General features: G+C 60.3%; 1 protein-coding gene across 19 annotated transcripts; it reads left to right on the top strand.

The window, feature by feature from the left end:
* Positions 1 to 5,953: 5,953 nt before the first annotated feature.
* On the top strand, positions 5,954 to 15,811 carry MIIP (migration and invasion inhibitory protein). 19 transcript variants are annotated; one of them, XM_089299293.1, is made up of 11 exons: positions 5,983 to 6,094; positions 7,088 to 7,288; positions 7,505 to 7,826; positions 8,256 to 8,337; positions 8,990 to 9,110; positions 13,523 to 13,631; positions 13,717 to 13,769; positions 14,117 to 14,246; positions 14,383 to 14,479; positions 15,163 to 15,297; positions 15,512 to 15,811. In XM_089299293.1, the coding sequence occupies exons 4-11, from the start codon at positions 8,323 to 8,325 to the stop codon at positions 15,599 to 15,601; spliced, it is 750 nt and encodes a 249-aa protein (XP_089155419.1). In that variant the 5' UTR covers positions 5,983 to 6,094; positions 7,088 to 7,288; positions 7,505 to 7,826; positions 8,256 to 8,322; the 3' UTR covers positions 15,602 to 15,811. The 19 variants fall into 19 exon arrangements, 17 of the variants coding, with proteins under 17 accessions (XP_017193070.3, XP_089155419.1, XP_089155416.1 ...); XM_089299290.1 differs by having other exon boundaries at positions 7,500 to 7,826; XM_089299291.1 differs by having other exon boundaries at positions 6,079 to 6,152; positions 7,500 to 7,826.
* Positions 15,812 to 16,620: the final 809 nt, after the last annotated feature.

The following is a 16,620-nucleotide window of genomic DNA, read 5'->3' as shown; positions in this document are numbered from 1 at the left end:
TGGGTAAAGCCGCCACCTGCAGTGCCACCATCCACATTTGGGTGCTGATTCAAGTCCAGGCTGCTCTACTTCCGATCCAGCTCTCTGATGTGGCCTGGGAAAGCAACAGAAGATGGCCCAAGTCCTTGGGCCCTTGCACCCATGTGGGAGACCCGGAAGAAGCTCCTGGATCCTGGCTTTGGATCAGCGCAGCTCCGGCAGTTGCAGCCATTTGGGGAGTGAACCATCGGGTGGAAGACCTCTCTCTCTCTGCCTCTCCTCTCCCTGCGTAACTATGACTTTCAAATAAATAAATCTTTAAATATATATATACCTTTAAAAAAGTATATATCTGAAAGAGTGCTTCTATCTACCGGTTTACTCCCCCCCCCCCCCCATGCCAACAGCTGGAGCTGGGCCAGGCTGAAGCCAGGAGCACCATCCGGGGGTCTCCTGTGTAAGTGGCAGGGACTCAGGTACTTGGGCTGTGACCTGCGCCTCCCAGGAAGCTGGCTGGCAAGCAGAGTAGCAGGCACTTGGTGGGATGCCGGCATCCCAGGCGGCAGCTTAGCCCGCTACACCAGAACACACCCCTTCAAGCTCACTTTTTTTTTTTTTTTTAAGATTGATTTATTTATTTGAAAGTCAGTTACACAGAGAAAGGAGAGGCAGGGAGAGAGAGAGGTCTATCTGCTGGTTCACTCCCCAGTCAGCTGGAGCTGAGCTGATCCGAAGCCAGGAGCCAGGAGCTTCTTCTGGGTTTCCCACACGAGTGCAGGGGCCCCAGCACTTGGGCCATCTTCTACTGCTTTCCCAGGCCATAGCAGAGAGCTGGATTGAAAGTGGAGCAGCCGGGTTTTGAACTGGCGGCCATATGGGATGCTGGTGCTTCAGGCCAGGGTGTTAACCCACTGTGTCACAGCGCCGGCCCCTCAAACTCACTTCTTACCCTGACCTAGAGTTATAAATGCACTGTCATGTAGGACACACGACCATGGATAAGTGAAATAAGAAGTTTTTTTTTTTTTTAAAGGAGTTGCCAGTTTTCTGCAATGCATGAGTAGTTTCCGGTCTTAGCAAGATGCTGCTTACAACGCACTTGACTGCTGTCCCCCTCCTGCTCGGGGCCGCACCCCGCAGCTCACTGCGGCACCCGTGACCTCCTCCCCGTCACGGCCAGGCTCCTCTCTGGCTGCTCAGACTGCCTCAGCTGTCCCTGGGAGTTCTGGGAAACGCGGAAGGCGGGGGTTTCCGTCCTGCAGTTATCATGTCTGTGACGTTGTTCATCAGAGTCCGGAGCCGGGAATGTTCCACTGTTGCACGCGCTGGGGAGGGGGAGAGCCCGGGTTCTGCAAGCTTCCTCCTGACAGGGGCCCTCGTGGCAGACGTCGGCTGGCTCACTCTGTCCTCGCAGGCGCGGTTTTCCGACTCTGAGTTAGACCCAGACTTGAGATAAGAACAACCAGCTGTTACTGAGCGTTTAGCTCCCAGTCACACGTGTGGACCGTGCACGCAAGAGCCCAGCCTGTAATTCAGCAAAATCTCCAAGCGCCTCACAAGTGCTATGCACGGTTCCAGGCTGCTGGAGATACAGATGTGAACACAGCAGACAGAAGGGCTCTGCCTTTTTTTTTTTTTTTTTAAAGATTTACTTACTTTATTAGAAAGGCTGAGTTACAGAGAGGCAGGGCTGTGGGGGGAGGGTCTTCCATCCAATGGTTCGTTCACTCCCCAAATGACTGCAATGGTCAGAGCTGGGCCAATCCGAAACCAGGAACCAGGAGCTTCTTCTGCATCTCCCGCGCAGGTGCAGGGTCCCAAGGACTTGGACCATCTTTTTTCCCAGATCATTAGCAGGGAGCTGGATCAGAAGTGGCGTAGCCAGGATTCGAACCGGCAGTGGCTTTACCCGCTCTGCCACAGCGCTGGCCCCAGAAGTCTCTGCCTGTATGGACTCTCTGTGGGTGAGGCAGACATGAACCGGGTAAAAAAGGAAGACGTGGGGCTGGCGCTGGCCTGCAATCCCAGCATCCCATATGGCTGCTGCTTTGTGTCCCAGCTGCTTCCCTTCCCATCCAGCTCCCTGCTGACGCCCTGGGAGAGCAGCAGAAGAGGATCCAAGGGCTTGGGCCCCTGCGCCCACGTGGGAGACCCGGAAGAAGCTCCTGGCTCCTTCGGCTTGGCCCAACCCTGGCCATTGCGGCCATTTGGGGAGTGAACCATTGGATGGAAGAACTCTGTCTCTGGCTCCCTCTCTCTGTAACTCTGCCTTTCAAATAAATAAATAAATCTTTAAAAAAATGTGGGCGGTGTAACAATAGTGTGCTTGGAGGGGCCCTCCCTGGGAAGATATTTGAAGAAACAAATGAGGAAGTGGGAATGATGTCATGAGCCACCTGGGTGGGGCTTTCTAGGCAGAGGCAACCACATATGCAAAGGCCCTGAGGTGAGAGCGTGTGGAGCGGCCCTGAGAAGCAAAATGGGACAGGTGTGGTCAGAGCACAGCGAGGGATGGAGAGAACAGTTCCTTGTGGACGGAAGTGGGGGTGGACTCAGTGTCCTGCAGCCAAGGGCAGGACTTCGGCCTTTTCTGTGAGCGAGGTGGATGACTTGGGGACTTGAGCAGAGGCGTGACGTAGCTGACTTGCCTCTGCACGAGGCTCTGGGCTGCTGTGTGGACCACAGGCAGCAGGCAGGTGGGACGGAGCAAGGCGGCAGCCCGCAGGTGACTGCGACTTTCCCAGCAGGGCCGGAGGGTGCTTCGCTCGGGGGCGGTTCAAGGGCATCGGGTCCGGGCCGCCTTTTGATGAAGCCACCACTTCTGGATAGCCTCGAGACTCAAATCCACCTGCTGGGGACACACATCCCGGCTCTGTACGGATAATTTCTTACACTTCTAGTTGTTTTCTTTTTATTATAAATCTTTTTTTTGAAAGTTTTATTAGTTGATTGATTTGAGAGGCAGAGCGACAGAAGACATGGGGAGAGAGAGAGAGAAAGAGGGAGAGAGAAGGAGAGAGAGGAGAGAGAGAGCCCTTCCACTGGTCACTCTCCCGATGCCCACAACAGCTGGAGTTAGGCTGAGGCCAGAGCTCCCTCCGGGCCTCCCAGGGGTGGCAGGGCCCAAGCACTGAGGCCGTTATCTGCTGCCTCCCAGGGTGTGCATTAGCAGGAAGCTGGGTCAGAGCAGAGGAGCTGGGACGTGCAACAGGGGATGCAGGCGCCCCAGCTGGCAGCTTAGCCCATGCACTGTGCCACACAAAATCAACCGACGCTTTCCCCTTAGCTTTATAAAGGCCCACAAATAGCCTGACTGGATCACAGGATGTGGGCGTGTTTAACTTAAAAAAAAAATACAGCTTTATTGAGGTGTCATTTTCATACCCCAAGTCACCACTCATAAGCGCACGATTCAGCTGTTTTAGTAAACTGACAAAGTCGTGCAGCTGTGCCACAGCCCTGTGCGAGGGCTCCCTCGTGCTGGACGCAGTAACTCGGTCCCCACCCTAGCCCCGAGGACCCACGTGTCGCCCTCTGCCCCCGTTTGTCTGGGGCGTCTCTGCTGTTCCCGTAGCAGGTGTCTGAGGCTCGCCCACGGGGCAGCAGGTGTCAGTACCGCATGCCGCCGCAGAGTGCCCCTGTGAGGACGGGCCACACTGTGGGATCCCTTAGGAGGTGGTGGGTGTTCCGATTGTTGCCGGCTGGGGGAGCTGTTGGGAGTAAAGCCGCTGGGAACATTTGTGAACCAGGCTCTGTGTGGGCCTGTCTTCACTTAAACATTTTTTTTTTATTCCCTCACATTTTATTTGAGAGGCAGACACAGAGGTCTTCTGTCCCCGGTTCACTCCCAAGATGCCTGCAGCAGCCAGAGCTGGGCTAGGCCAAAGCCGGGAGCCCAGAACGCTAGCCGGGTCTCCACAGTAAGAGGCAGGGACCCAAGTACTGAGCCTCCCACGACGCTCGCTGGCAGGAAGCTGGGTTAGGAATGGAGCGGACATGGAGCCAGGCCCCCGCGTGCGTGCTGGTGTCCCAAGCAGGACTTTCCAACGCTGCCCGGAGCCCCGCGCCTGTTCTCACTTTCCCTGGGGCTGGGACTGCTGGGCCCTAAGGCTTTATGGTGAACTTTTTTTTTTTTTTTTTGACAGGCAGAGTGGACAGTGAGAGAGAGAGACAGAGAGAAAGGTCTTCCTTTGCCGTTGGTTCACTCTCCAATGGCCACCGTGGCCGGTGCACCGCGCTGATCCGATGGCAGGAGCCAGGTGCTTCTCCTGGTCTCCCATGGGGTGCAGGGCCCAAGCACTTGGGCCATCCTCCACTGCACTCCCTGGCCACAGCAGAGAGCTGGCCTGGAAGAGGGGCAACCGGGACAGAATCCGGCGCCCCGACCGGGACTAGAACCCAGTGTGCCGGCGCCGCAAGGCGGAGGATTAGCCTAGTGAGCCGCGGCGCCGGCCGGCCTATGGTGAACTTTTAAAAATACCGCCGAGCGGTTTCCCAAGGTGCCAGCACCGTCTGCATGCCTGCCAGGAGTCCGTGCGGGTTCCGGCCTCACCCCGTCCTTGCCAACACTGGGGACAGTGAGTCTCCTGTTTTCTACACCACAGTACAGACAGGTCAGTAGGACGGCAGTGGGCGCTCCCTGTGGTCTTAGCTCACCCTTGCCTAGGGAATGGATCCCAGAGCAAGAGGAGATTCCGTAGGAGGCCTGGGATGCAAGACGGAGCTGTGGGGTTGTGGGAGATGAGCATGGCTCATCCAGGAGCAGGTCGGTCTGCCACGGTGACGCCAGCCTCCCATACTGGAGTGCCAGTTCTAGTTCTGGCTGCTCCGTTCTGGCCCCAGGTGCTCCAATCCAGCCCCTGCTAATGCAGGGAAAGCGGCGGATGTTGGCCTGAACGCCTAGGCCTTCCACCACCTGGGAGACCTGGATGGGGCTCCCGGCTCCCGGCATCAGCCTGGCCCAGACCTGGCTTTTGTGGCCATTTGGGGAGAGAAGCAGCAGATGAAGACTGATACCTTTCTCTGCTACTCTTCCTTTGAAATCAATCAATCAATCAATCTTTGAAAAAGAAAATGAAGCTGCGTGGAGCATGCCGGCCTGCGTGGCAGGTGCGTCTCTGACTCCTGCTCATCTTCTTTGGGGAAAAGTCTGTGCAATGCTTACGCTGATCTAGAGAACCGCGCCGTTTTCCTATGAGTTTCTGGGAGTTCCTCAGATAATCTGGGTATAGATTCTTTTTTGGTAATGAGATTTGCAGATATTTTATCCAGTCTTGTGGTCTTCCAATTCTCTAAACAATGTCTTTCAGAGAGTAAGTTACTAATTGTGATATTGCTTACCATTTTTTCCTTTTATGAGTTGTGCTCTTGGTCGTTAAAGAAATTTTTGCAGCGCCAGCGCGGTGGCGTGGTGGGCTAATCCTCCACCTGTGGCCCCGGCATCCCATATAGACGCGGGTTCGAGTCCCAGCTGCTCCACTTCTGATCCAGCTCTCTGCTGTGGGGGAAAGCGGTGGAAGATGGCGCAAGTGCTTAGGCCCCTGTGCCCACGTGGGAGACCTGGAGGAGGCTCCTGGCTTTAGATGGGCCCGGCTCCGGCCGTTGTAGTCATCTGTCTCTCCCTAACTCTGCTCAATCAATCAATCAATCAATCAGTGTCTAGTACACCGGGATTCTGGTACAGCGCGGGCACTCGATACCGTGGACCACAGCAGCATCGAGGGGTACCCGCGGCCACCCGCCCCGCGCCGCAGCCCCTGACTTCCAACAACCGCGGAGACAGCCGGCGTCCGCCACACACTCTGAATCTGCGGCCGCCGGACCCTGCGTGGACCCCGGCTCCGCGCCTGACCAATCACAGCCTATCTCACGGAGCCCCGCCCCGTTCCGAAAACTCATCCTCCAGTAGGCTCGCAAGTCCACCAATCAGCTACGGAGCTCCGCTCTTGGCCCGCCTCCACGTTGAAACAGTCGCGGAGTAACGCTCGCCTGGGCGTCCAGTCAGCGGCTCACATCTGACCAATCAGGGCGGCCAGACGAGGCCCCGCCTCCACGCCGTGCGTCGCGCGCGGGGCGGGGCCGAGCTCGGGGCAACGCTGGGGCGTTCGCAGGCGTGGTGAGTGCGGGGCCCGCGAGGCCGAGCGCGGCAGGAGGGGTTCGGCCGGGGGCCCACGGTGCGTCTGCGCGAAGGGCTCGATGGGCAGGGACAGGGAGGCCGCCTGGGGCATCGCCTTCGCAGTGCAACCTCGCGGCGCGGCCGGAGCCGGGGGAGGGCAGTGCGGGCCGTGCCCTGGGCCCCTGGCGCAAACGGCGACGCTGCGGCCGGGGCCGGGCCGCTGGGCCTCCCGGGCTGCACCTGCAGAGCCGCCCGCTCTGCCCGCACCCCGTGTGTGTGTGTGTGTGTGGAGCCCGCTGCCCACCGCGCCGCTGCCGTCTGCGGGGAGGCCCCGCGCGTGTCCAGGCTCCCGACGACGGGAGGGCCGAGCGCACCGGGGTCAGGCGGAGGGGCGCGTGCTGCGGGGGGTGGGTTGTAAATCTGGGCCTCGGGCGCCGAGGGGCGTGGGACGCCCCGTCCTCCGGCCGCGGAAACCCCTTCCAGAGGCGGCGTTTGGACCGCTTGGGGCCCGAGGTGGGAGGGAGGAGTGGGTCCGGACCATGGGACCTGGAGCCGCGCATCGGCTCTGCCCCTTGCTGGCCGAGGGGCTCGGGGTACGTGGCTTGGCCCTTTCTGGAGCTTGGTTGTTTCTTGGATGGAAAGAGAAGGACGCGAGTGGGCAGCCGGGAGAGGCCCGAGGGGTGTGGCACCCACCAGCTGGGAAGCTTCGCCCAGGCCAAGGTCACGGTTAAGGTTGTGCGGAGGGACTTGCTCTCTCGGCAGATACGGGGACGTACCCTGGCCTTGTTGGCCGTGGTGGATCCAGTGCCAGCCAGGGGCCAGGCACGGTGCTGAGGGTCCCAGCCTGGTGAGGCAGGTGAGGGGCCCAGGCAGTGACGGCTTCCGTAGTAACTGAGCCCAGACCTCACAGTTGAAGAGCGTCTGGGGCTTTGATTGCAGCGCCTGGCGCCAGGGACTCCTCCTCAGCCCCCTGTCCTGTTCTCGCCACTTCAGGAGGAGGAGCTGGGCCCGGGGTCCGGCGCTGAGGACGTGCTGTGGCCCCCAGAGCAGCCACGCTGGCTGTGGGCGCCCGAGCCCGGCATGGTGGAGACAGAGGAGCTGGCGCGGCTGCGGCGGCTCAGCCTGCAGCTCCTGAGGCAGCTGTGGGCCGGGCGGGACGCCGTGCGGCACCTCGTCGCCCAGGCAGCCTCGGAGGTGGGTGCCCTCCACGGAACCCCGGGGCGCGAGGACGGGCGCGCCTCCAGGGTCCTCTTGTCCAGCAGGCCCCGATGTGCTAATGGTGGGAAGACTGAGGCCTGGGGGGAGTGGCCCCGGGCACTCCAGTGCCGACCCTGGAGCAGTTCCTAGGCCTGGGTGGGTGGGCGCTGGCAGGGTGTCCCTGGGTGACCGGGTCGCCTTTCTCCAGTCTAGCCTGGACCCCAGCAGCAGCTACAACTCCAAGGCGTCTCTGTCCCCGGAGACTTCCTCGTCCTCCTCCAGGGCCTGCAGCCCCCCTGACGCCCAGCAAGCTGACCCCAGTGATGTGGCCTCGCTCGGCAGGGTCGGCTCCAGGGTGACCTCGCTCCCTCCTGCCAGGCGCCAGCACCAAGCGTCCCTGGGCCAACCACGAGCCCGCTCGGCACCCTTGCTGCCCACCATGGACTCCAGGGACCCAGAACCTTCTGCAGGGCAGGGTGACCTGGGGTCCCAGGAGGCACAGGCCCCAAGGTCCGTCCTGGCTCAACCAAGCAAGGTATCCAGGGTAACGAGGGGGAGCAGGGCGTCCACAGGGGAGCTCCCCGAGACTCAGTTTCCCCGTCTGACACATGGGCTCACAGGCAGCCCCTTGCAGGATGATAGGCTTCTGGGACACATTGTGAGTTGTGTCCAGCTCAGCCCAAGTGTGCGATGAGTGGCTGTTGTTAGTTTCTCAACACTTTGGGAAGATGGCAGACGAGCCCCATCATGTGGATGGGAAGACTGAGGCTCAGAAGCTAGGCTTGTCCAAGCCACCCGTGACGCAGGGCTGACTTCCATCTTGCAGCTCTGGAGCTGCCAGCCGAGCTCCGGGCCCCAGCCAGGGTTTAAGTTAGGACACAGCTTGTGTCCTGCCCCAGGGTGGGGCCTCCTTTGAGCCTGGCCTGCTGGCCCAGCCCCTGCCCTTCCCTGTCTCCTGCCTCAGTCCACAGTGACCTGCGAGGACTCGGAGGTGCCCGAGAGCAGTTGGCGCCTGAGGCCATACCTGGGCTATGACTGGATCGCAGGTAAGGCTGCCCCCGGGGGGGGAGGCGGAGGGGAGGCCTGGCTCGTCTGGGCTCCCACCTGTGCCCCCCCGTTTCTCCTCCTGGGGGCACCTGCTGGGCCATGCGCGCCCTCTCGGCTGTGGGCACAGAAAAGGCGCATCTGTTGGATGCCTGGGCGGGCAAGCCTTGTGCACCTGCAGGCCTCCGCTGCTCTCTCCACCTTTATCCCAGCTTGCGCTGCCCACAGCAACCCGGTGGTCTGGTGGTGTCCCCCTGGCCTCTGCCCACCACTGCCCTGTGTCTGTAAATAGAACTTAGAGTGGACCTCGCAGCCACTTTGTGGGGTGCAGGTTAGTGGCATTGAGTGCATTCATACGGCTGGGCAGCCATCGCCCCCATCTGCCGCCAGGACCTTTTCCTCCTCCCCAGCCAGAAGTCCGGATTTAAACCTCCTCCCAGCCCCACAGCCGCCGTCTCGGCCTCTGACTTGCTTTTATGAGATTTATTTATTTGAAAGCTGGAGTGACACAGGGAAAGAGGTCTGTGGGTTCACTCCCTAAATGCCCACAGCAGCCAGGGCTGGGCCGGGCTGAGCCAGGAGCCGGGGACTGCATCCGGGTCTCCCACGTGGGGGCAGGGGCCCGAGCATCTGGACCATCTGCTGCTTTCCCAGGTGGACCAGGAGCGGAGTAGCCAGGACTCAGGATGGCAGGCCCATGTATGCGCAGGCGTCTCGGTCGGTGGCTTAACAGCGCCTGCCCTGTCTGTGGCTTTGACTGCTCTAGGAAGCTCATGTGAGTGAAATCAGACAGCTGACCTGCTCCGTATGTTTTTTTCCACTTAGCATAATGTCCTCAAGTTCATTGGTGTTGCAGCTGGTGTCAATCTGTCAATCTTTCTTTTTCTTTCTTTCTTTTTTTTAATATTTATTTATTTGAAAGGCAGAGAGAGAGAGAGAGAGAGAGGTCTTCCATCCACTGATTCACTCCCCAGATGGCAGCAATGGCCAGAGCTGCACCGATCTGAAGCCAGGAGCCAGGAGCTGCTTCTGGCTCTCCTACGTGGGTGCAAGGGCCCAAGGACTTGGGTCATCTTCCACTGCTTTCCCAGGCCATAGCAGAGAGCTGGATTGGAAGTGGAACAATCAGGATTCGAACCGGCACCCTTTGGGATGGTAGCACTGCAGGTGGCGGCTTTACCCACTGCACCACAGCCCCGGCCCCATCCCTTCCTTTTCAAGACTGAATACCCATTGTATGCGTGGAGTGCACTTCGTCTCTTCATCCGCAGTGGATGCCTTGTTTCCATTCTCTTGGCTCTTAGGAATAAGGCAGCTATGGTTTATTGTTTGCTTTTAGTATTTAAAATTAATTTGAGGGGCTGGCATTTTGGTGTAGCAAGGTAAGCCTCTGCCTGTGATGTGGCATCCCATGTGGGTGTCAGTTCAAGTCCTGGCTGCTCCACTTCTGATCCACCTCTCTGCTATGGCCTGGGAAAGCAACAGAAGATGGCCCACGTACTTGGGCCCCTGCACCCAACGTGGGAGAACTGGAAGAAGCTGTGGGCTTCCAGCTTTGGCCTGGCCCATCCCTGGCTACTGCGGCCATTTGTGGAGTGAACTAACAGATGGAAGATCTCTCTGTTTCTCATTCTCTCTGTTTCTCTCTCTCTAGCTCTGACTTTCAAATAAATAAAAAATAAATCTTGAGGGGCCGGCACTGTGGTATAGCAGGTAAAACCGCCACCTGCAGTGCCGGCATCCCATGTGGGCACCAGTTCGAGTCCTAGCTGCTCCACTTCCGATCCAGCTCTCTGCTGTGGCCTGGGAAAGCAGTAGAGGATGGCCCAAGTGCTTGGGCCCCTGCATCCATGTGGGAGACCCGGAAGAAGCTCCTGGCTCCTGGCTTCGTATTGGCCCAGCTCTGGCCATTGCGGCCATCTGGGGAGTGAACCAGAGGATGGAAGACCTCTCCCCTTCTCCTCCTCCCCCCCCTCCTTTCTCTGCATCTGCCTCTGTAACTTCGCCTTTCAAATAAATAAATAAATCTTTTTTTTTTTTTAATTTTTAATTGTTTGGACAAGCAGAGTTCGAGAGACAGAGAGAAAGGTTTTCCTTTTTCCGTTGGTTCACCCCCAAAGTGGCCGTGATGGGAGCCAGGTGCTTCCTCCTGGTCTCCCATGCGGGTGCAGGGCCCAAGCACCTGGGCCATCCTCCACTGCACTCCCTGGCCACAGCAGAGAGCTGGACTGAAAGAAGAGCAACTGGGATAGAACTGGCGCCCCAACCGGGACTAGAACCTGGTGTGCCGGCGCCGCAGGCAGAGGATTAGCCTAGTGAGCCGCGGCACCAGCAAAATTATAAATCTTTTAAAAAATGAGTCTTGAAAAATAATTAATTTGAGAGGCAGTGTGACAGTTCTCCCGTCTGCTGGTTCACTCTCCAAATGCCTGTAGTAGCTGGGGCTGGGCCAGGCCAAAGCCAGGAGCCAGGAACTCCGTCTGGGTCTCCCACGTGAGTGACAGGGACCTGAGTACTTGAGCCATCACCTGCTGCTCCCCAGAGTATGCATTGGCAGGAACCTGGAATCAGGAGCAGAGCCAGGGCTCAGAACCTCCCGGTCTGACCTGGGAGGCGAGTGTCTAACTGCTGGGCCAAACGCCCATCCCTGCTGTGCGTCTTTGACACAGTAGCCAGGACGTGTGTTGAACCCGGGAGTGAGATTGTCGGTACGCTGCTCCAACCTCAGGGGCTTTTCCCAGCACTTGCTGCAAAACCCAGAGACCTCGCCCAGCCTCGGGCACCGTCTGGCCTCTGCTGGCCCGTGGCGTGCCTCTGCCTGCCTGCCTGCCTGCTGTCTCCCTGCGGTCCGGCCTCCACCCCCTGCTGGTTCTTGCACCTGCCATGCTTGGCCCTTGCTGTTCCCCGGGGACTCACAGCCGCTGCTTCCTTTCTGTCCTTGGGGGCTCAGTTCCAAGGGGGCCTCCCAGGAGCAGTGTAGTGCGCTAGGGCAGTGCCGCCACCTCCCTGCCCCCGCAGGGCATTCCCAGATTGTTCCTCAGATGGGGGTCTGGAAGTGCTCCTGCTCCAGGGGTTTGTGAGCAGCTGTTGTCCCTGAGAGGTCGGCCTGGGACCCTGGGGTTGCTGGGCTCCGCCTCCTCCCCAGGTAGTCCCCCCCCTCCCAGTCCATTAGTACCTCTTGTTGACCCTGCCTTCACCAGGTTTCCAGAATTCAACGGCTGCTCTCCACTGGAATGCCTGTCGCTGCCTCCCAGCTGCTGCCTGCTACATGGCTCAGGAGGCCGGTGCTGTGGCTCAGCGGGTTAAAGCCCCGACCTGCAGCGCCCACGTCCCATGTGGGTGCCGGTTCGAGTCCCGGCTGCTCCACTTCCAATCCAGCTCTCTGCTGGTGTACCTGGGAGGGCAGCGGAGAATGGCCCAAGTGTTTGAGCCTCCGCACCCATGTGGGAGACCTGGAAGAAGCTCCCGGCTCTTGGCTTTTACAGCCATTTGGAGAGTGAACCAGCAGACAGATGATCTCTCTGTGTGTCTCCTTTGTAACTCTGCCTTTCAAATAAATAAATCTTAAAAAAAAAAAAAGAAAATACATGGCTCAGGACTGGTGTGATTGTACAGCAGGTTAAGTTGCAGTCTGCGTTGCTGGCGCAAATCCCGGCTGCTCAGCTTTTCATCCAGCTCCCTGCCAATGTGCCTGGGAAAGCAGTGGAGGGTGGCCCACGGGCTTGGGCCCCTGCACCCATGTGGGAGACCTGGAAGAAGCTCCTGGCTCCTGGCTCCCGCCTGGTCCAGCCCTGGCTGTTGTGGCCATCTGGGGAGTGACCTGGGGGATGAGGGGCCTGTATGTGTCTCTGCCACTCTAGGCCCCTGCCCTGCTCTCTCGCTCCTCGGCAGGTGTCACCATTCATAGTGTATCACAGATTTCTTTGGTGACAATTTCACCTGTTGCCACATTAGAATGTCAGCCTTGGCTGGCGCTGTGGCACAGTGAGTTAAAGCCCTGGCCTGCAGTGCTGGCATCCCATATGGCGCCAGTTTGAGTCCTGGCTGCTCCACTTCTGATCCAACTCCCTGCTATGGCCTGGGAAAGCAGAGGAAGATGGCCCAAGTGCTTGGGCCCCTGCACCCACATAGGAGACCAGGAAAAAGTTCCAGGCTCCTGGCTCCTGGCTTCGGATCAGCGCAGCTCTGGCCATTGCTGCCATCTGGGGAGTGAACCAGCAGATGGAAGACCTCTCTCTCTCTCGCTATACCTCTCTATGTAACTCTGTCTTTCAAATAAATAAAATAAATCTTTAAAAACAAATAAAACACAGATAAAATGGCTGGCAAAATGAACACACTACTAAAAAAATAAAATGTAAGCCTCCCAGGGCCCGTGTGGCGCAGCAGGTAAAGCTTCCTCCTGCGACACTGGGGTCCTACATGGGCACCAGTTCATGTCCCCACTAATGTGCCTGGGAAAGCAGTGGAAGACGTCACAGGTGTTTGGGCCCTGCCATCTCTGAGGGAGACCCAGAAGGAGCTCCTGGCTCTGGCCTGGCTCAGCCCTGGCCGTAGCAGCTATCTGAGGAGTGAACCAGCAGACGGAAGATCTCTTTATATCTGTAACTTTGACTTTCAAATGAATAAATTGGGGCCAGGTGCTGTGGGTTAGCAGGTAAAGCCCCAGCCTGCAGTGCCGGCATCCCACGTGAGCGCCAGTTCAAGTCCTGGCTTCTCCACTTCCAATCCAGCGCCTTGCTAATGGGCCTGGGAGAGCAGTGGAGGGTGGCCCACGTGCCTGGGCCCTGCACCCACGTGGGAGGCCTGGAGAAAGTTTCTGGCTGTTATGGCTGTTTAGGGAGCGAACTGTGCGTGGAAGTCTGTCCCTCCCTCTCTCTGTTAACTCTGCCTTTCAAATAAGTAAATATTTAAAAAACAAAGGAGGAAACCTTAAAAAAAAAAGGCTGTGAGCCTGCAAGGGCGAGGGCTCTGTCGCCCTGCCTCACCGCCATTTCCCAGAGTGTGAGACGTTCTAGCCGTGGCGAGGGAGTGGACGGGCTGAGGTAGAGCCCGTGGCCGCAGCGGATGGAGGGGCCCGTCCTGGCCAGGAGGGGGCAGAGCGGGTTGAGGCAGGTGCGCCGGGGCAGGACCTCCCCAGGCCTTGGCCAGGGCTACCCGGCAGCTCCGCTGCTTTGGCCTCGCCAGGGTCCCTGGACAGCAGCTCTCCCGTCACCAGCAAGCCCGAGGCCTTCTTTGCAACACTGCAGAAGTTCCGAGAAGCCAACAAGAAGGAGTGCACGGCCAGCCACTCTGAGTGAGCAGGGCCGGGCGGGGGCGGCTGGGGCAGCTGGGGGCTCCCGCCCTCCCACCTGCCCCACTCGCCCCCCTCATCCTCACAGGCCCGGGTTCCTGGGTTTGCGCGAGAGCGATGGCGTGGACGGGGACCACGAATGTGAGTGTGAGCCCTGCGCCAGGCTGCCGAGGAGCCCAGCCTCGCTCTGCCCTGGCCTGAGCCCCCGCCCTCACGTCCCAAAGCAGCCTCAGTAGAGGTCTTGCGGCCCCAGGGAGCCTTGGGGACGGTGACCTGCTGACCCACCCCACCCCTCCCCAGCAGCCTTCAGCGCTGGCTGGGCCCCCGTTCCAGCTCCTGAGAGCCCCTGGGAGGACAGCATACCTGCACCCCTTGGGACACGGGCCCAAGACCAGAGCCACTGTAGGACTTGTTCCCCAGAGGGGCAGCCCCATGGGCGGGAGTAGCCGGGGCTGGGGCCACCGAGGCAGCGTCTGCTGGGCCCGCAGGTGTGTACTGTTACCGCGTCAACCGCCGCCTCTTCCTGGTGCCTTCGGATCCGGGCACCCCCTGCCGCCTGTGCGGGACCCTGCGGGAGCAGCGGGGCCCTGAGACCCTGCTGGAGCCGGCACAGGTCAGGTGAGTGGCAGAGCTTTGGGACGTCTCGGGGCAGCCATGAGGGGCCTCAGCCTGGGGGGCTGCTGGCTTTGAGGGGGGAGGATGGGCCTGGGGCTAGGGGAGGTGCCTCAGCAGAGGCCACTGCTGCCCCGCACAGGGTCAGCGTCCCGCTGTCCATCCTGGACCCCCCGCACCGGTACCGCATCCGCAGGCGCAAGAGCTTCGATGCCTCGGACACACTGTCCCTGCCTCGGGTGAGCAGCCGCGTGGCGTGGGGTGGGTGGGAGCGAGATTGTCCCTGGCCCAGCTCAGGTTCTCAGGGATGGCCACAGAGTGAGGCTGGGCTTGGGGAGGGCCGATTCCCCAGGCTGCACCTGCTCCCCGAGGGAGCCCTGGTGTGCCGCGGTGGAGCACTGTGTACCCCCGGGCACAGTCCTCAGGGGCTCAGGGCACTGGTGGTATCCTGCCCTAGGATGAGGCCGAGGGCCAGATACCTTGGCGGAAGAGCCGGGGTTTGAACTCAGTTCTTAACGTTTCCACAGTGCTTCCCCTGGATGTTGTCCTGGACCACCCACCCACCTCTGTTGAGGCTGGGGGAGGGGAAGGGGTACAGAGAAAAGTCAGTTTGTCTGTTAAATGGGTGTAGCAGTACATGCTTGGGGGTGCTGGGCTGAGTGGGCAGTTCAGTAAAGTGATCACTGTTGGGTGCCATCGGTGTCTGTGTCCAGCCCCCAGGGCCCCAGGGTGGCAGGATCAGCAGGGATGGGAAAGACCAGGCCCTGGGTCATCCGGGGTACACAGGTCCCTGTCCTGGGGGCAACCCCCACTGCTCAGGGCTTCCCTCTACCCTGGTGGGGGCACAGTCCCTCCCCCGGGGCTGTGCCCGGCCAGTGGGAGCCCTGCCTCAGGCCGGCTCTCTAACCCCTGCCCTCCACAGCACTGCCTGTTGGGCTGGGACATCCTCCCTCCCAGGTCAGAGAAGGGCTCGGCCCCCAAGAGTCTGGACCTGTGGTCGTCGGTGTTCGCCACGGCCCAGCACCGGAAGCTGTCGGCTGCCAGCCCTTCCCGCCTGGTATGGCCCGGGTTGTGTCCCAGCCTGGGGTGCCCCTGGGAGGGACGTAGCGTGGAGCAGGCCCGAGGACCGTAGGGTCCCCTGGGGGACCGGATTGGGCAGGCAGTGCAGGGGTCTGTCCCCTGGGTCTCTACCTTCCCCACCGCCCGCCCTGCTCCCCCCAGGAAGGTGGCTGGAACTGATGTGGCTCCTCTGCTATCTTCCAATTCACCAGGCGTTGCCAGCGCGGGGTCCAGCCCCCACCCCAATCTGGTCACATCCCCGGCGCCCCCAGCCCCACGCCGCTCGGCAGCAGCAGCCCTGAGGACCACGGCGTGGAGCTTCTGCTGCTACTTCGGGCCCCTCTGCTCTAGCGGGGGCTGCCCACGCACGGAAGCCTCTGCCGGACTCCGCTCGGGTGGGCGCGAGCCTGTCCCCCTCCTGGGATCCGGAGAGGCCCGGCCCTGGGCAGGGAGGCGGGGGTTCTGTGACTCTGTAAATAAAGCGTGCTGCCTGGGACAGCTCGATCCCTGTATGTGCTGGTCTGCCCTGCCTCTGAGGCGCCTCACCCTCAGCCTGCCCGCCTCCCCCCTGTGTGCCGAGAAACTGACCAGAGCCTGGGCACTGAGTCTGCTTCCTGCCGCCCTGTCACGGGCTGTGGCGGCCCCGGTGTGGACGCCACGACTCAGTGTCGGGTGAATCAGAGGGGTGTGCATTCATGCTGACCACAGGGAGGTCGGGGTGGGGGAGGCTGCCTGCAGGCCAGGGGGTCCTGGAGGTTTGCACACAGCTGAGACTGACGATGGCCCTCGGGATGAAGCCAGGAACCCGAGAACGCCCCCTAATGGGGTCTCCCTGAACCACACTGGTGAGAACGTGTTCAAAGTTCAGGCGACGGAGCCAACAGGTTCCAGGCTGGTGGTAGTCTGTTGGGGCGTGATGGGAGAAGGCTGTGTCTCAGTAAGAGTGGCCTCGGGCAGTGAGTGCCTTCTTGTGCAGTTAACCTGGGAACACAAGTCGCAGCGGCCGGAGCAGCCACTGTAGGAAACGTGAAGATCGGGAACCCTGGAACAGCCACGCTTGCCGTCCAGCGGTCTGGGTACCCGCAGGCCGGTGTTAGCCGCCCCCGTCCCTGCCTCCCGAGTCTCCTCCTCCCGAGCCGTTCCCTTCCCGTGTTGGTGGCAGTGGCAGCCGGGCGGGCTTTCCGCAGCTGCACCGTTGCGGGAAGACAGGTGCGGCGTCCAGTTGTGTTGCGGGAAGCACGGGCAGTGAGGCGAGCTCAGGCCGCGCGGGTTGCCTGGGTGCTGCCATTGAACCCAGCGTCCTCTTCCAGCCTGTGGAGAA

Source organism: Oryctolagus cuniculus, chromosome 7 (assembly GCF_051225735.1).
Source record: "Oryctolagus cuniculus isolate XC-2025 breed Fujian yellow rabbit chromosome 7, ASM5122573v1, whole genome shotgun sequence".
NCBI lineage: Eukaryota > Metazoa > Chordata > Mammalia > Lagomorpha > Leporidae > Oryctolagus > Oryctolagus cuniculus.
This window is presented reverse-complemented; position numbering and strand designations above follow the sequence as displayed.

Bases quoted from the DNA above. Each gene is read 5' to 3' on its own strand.
- MIIP (XM_017337581.4), top strand. From the start codon at position 7,175: ATGGTGGAGACAGAGGAGCTGGCGCGGCTGCGGCGGCTCAGCCTGCAG. The intron at 8,338-13,522 runs GTAAGGCTGCCC...TGGCCTCGCCAG, and splicing joins GGGCTATGACTGGATCGCAG to GGTCCCTGGACAGCAGCTCT. The intron at 14,247-14,382 runs GTGAGTGGCAGA...TGCCCCGCACAG, and splicing joins CTGGAGCCGGCACAGGTCAG to GGTCAGCGTCCCGCTGTCCA.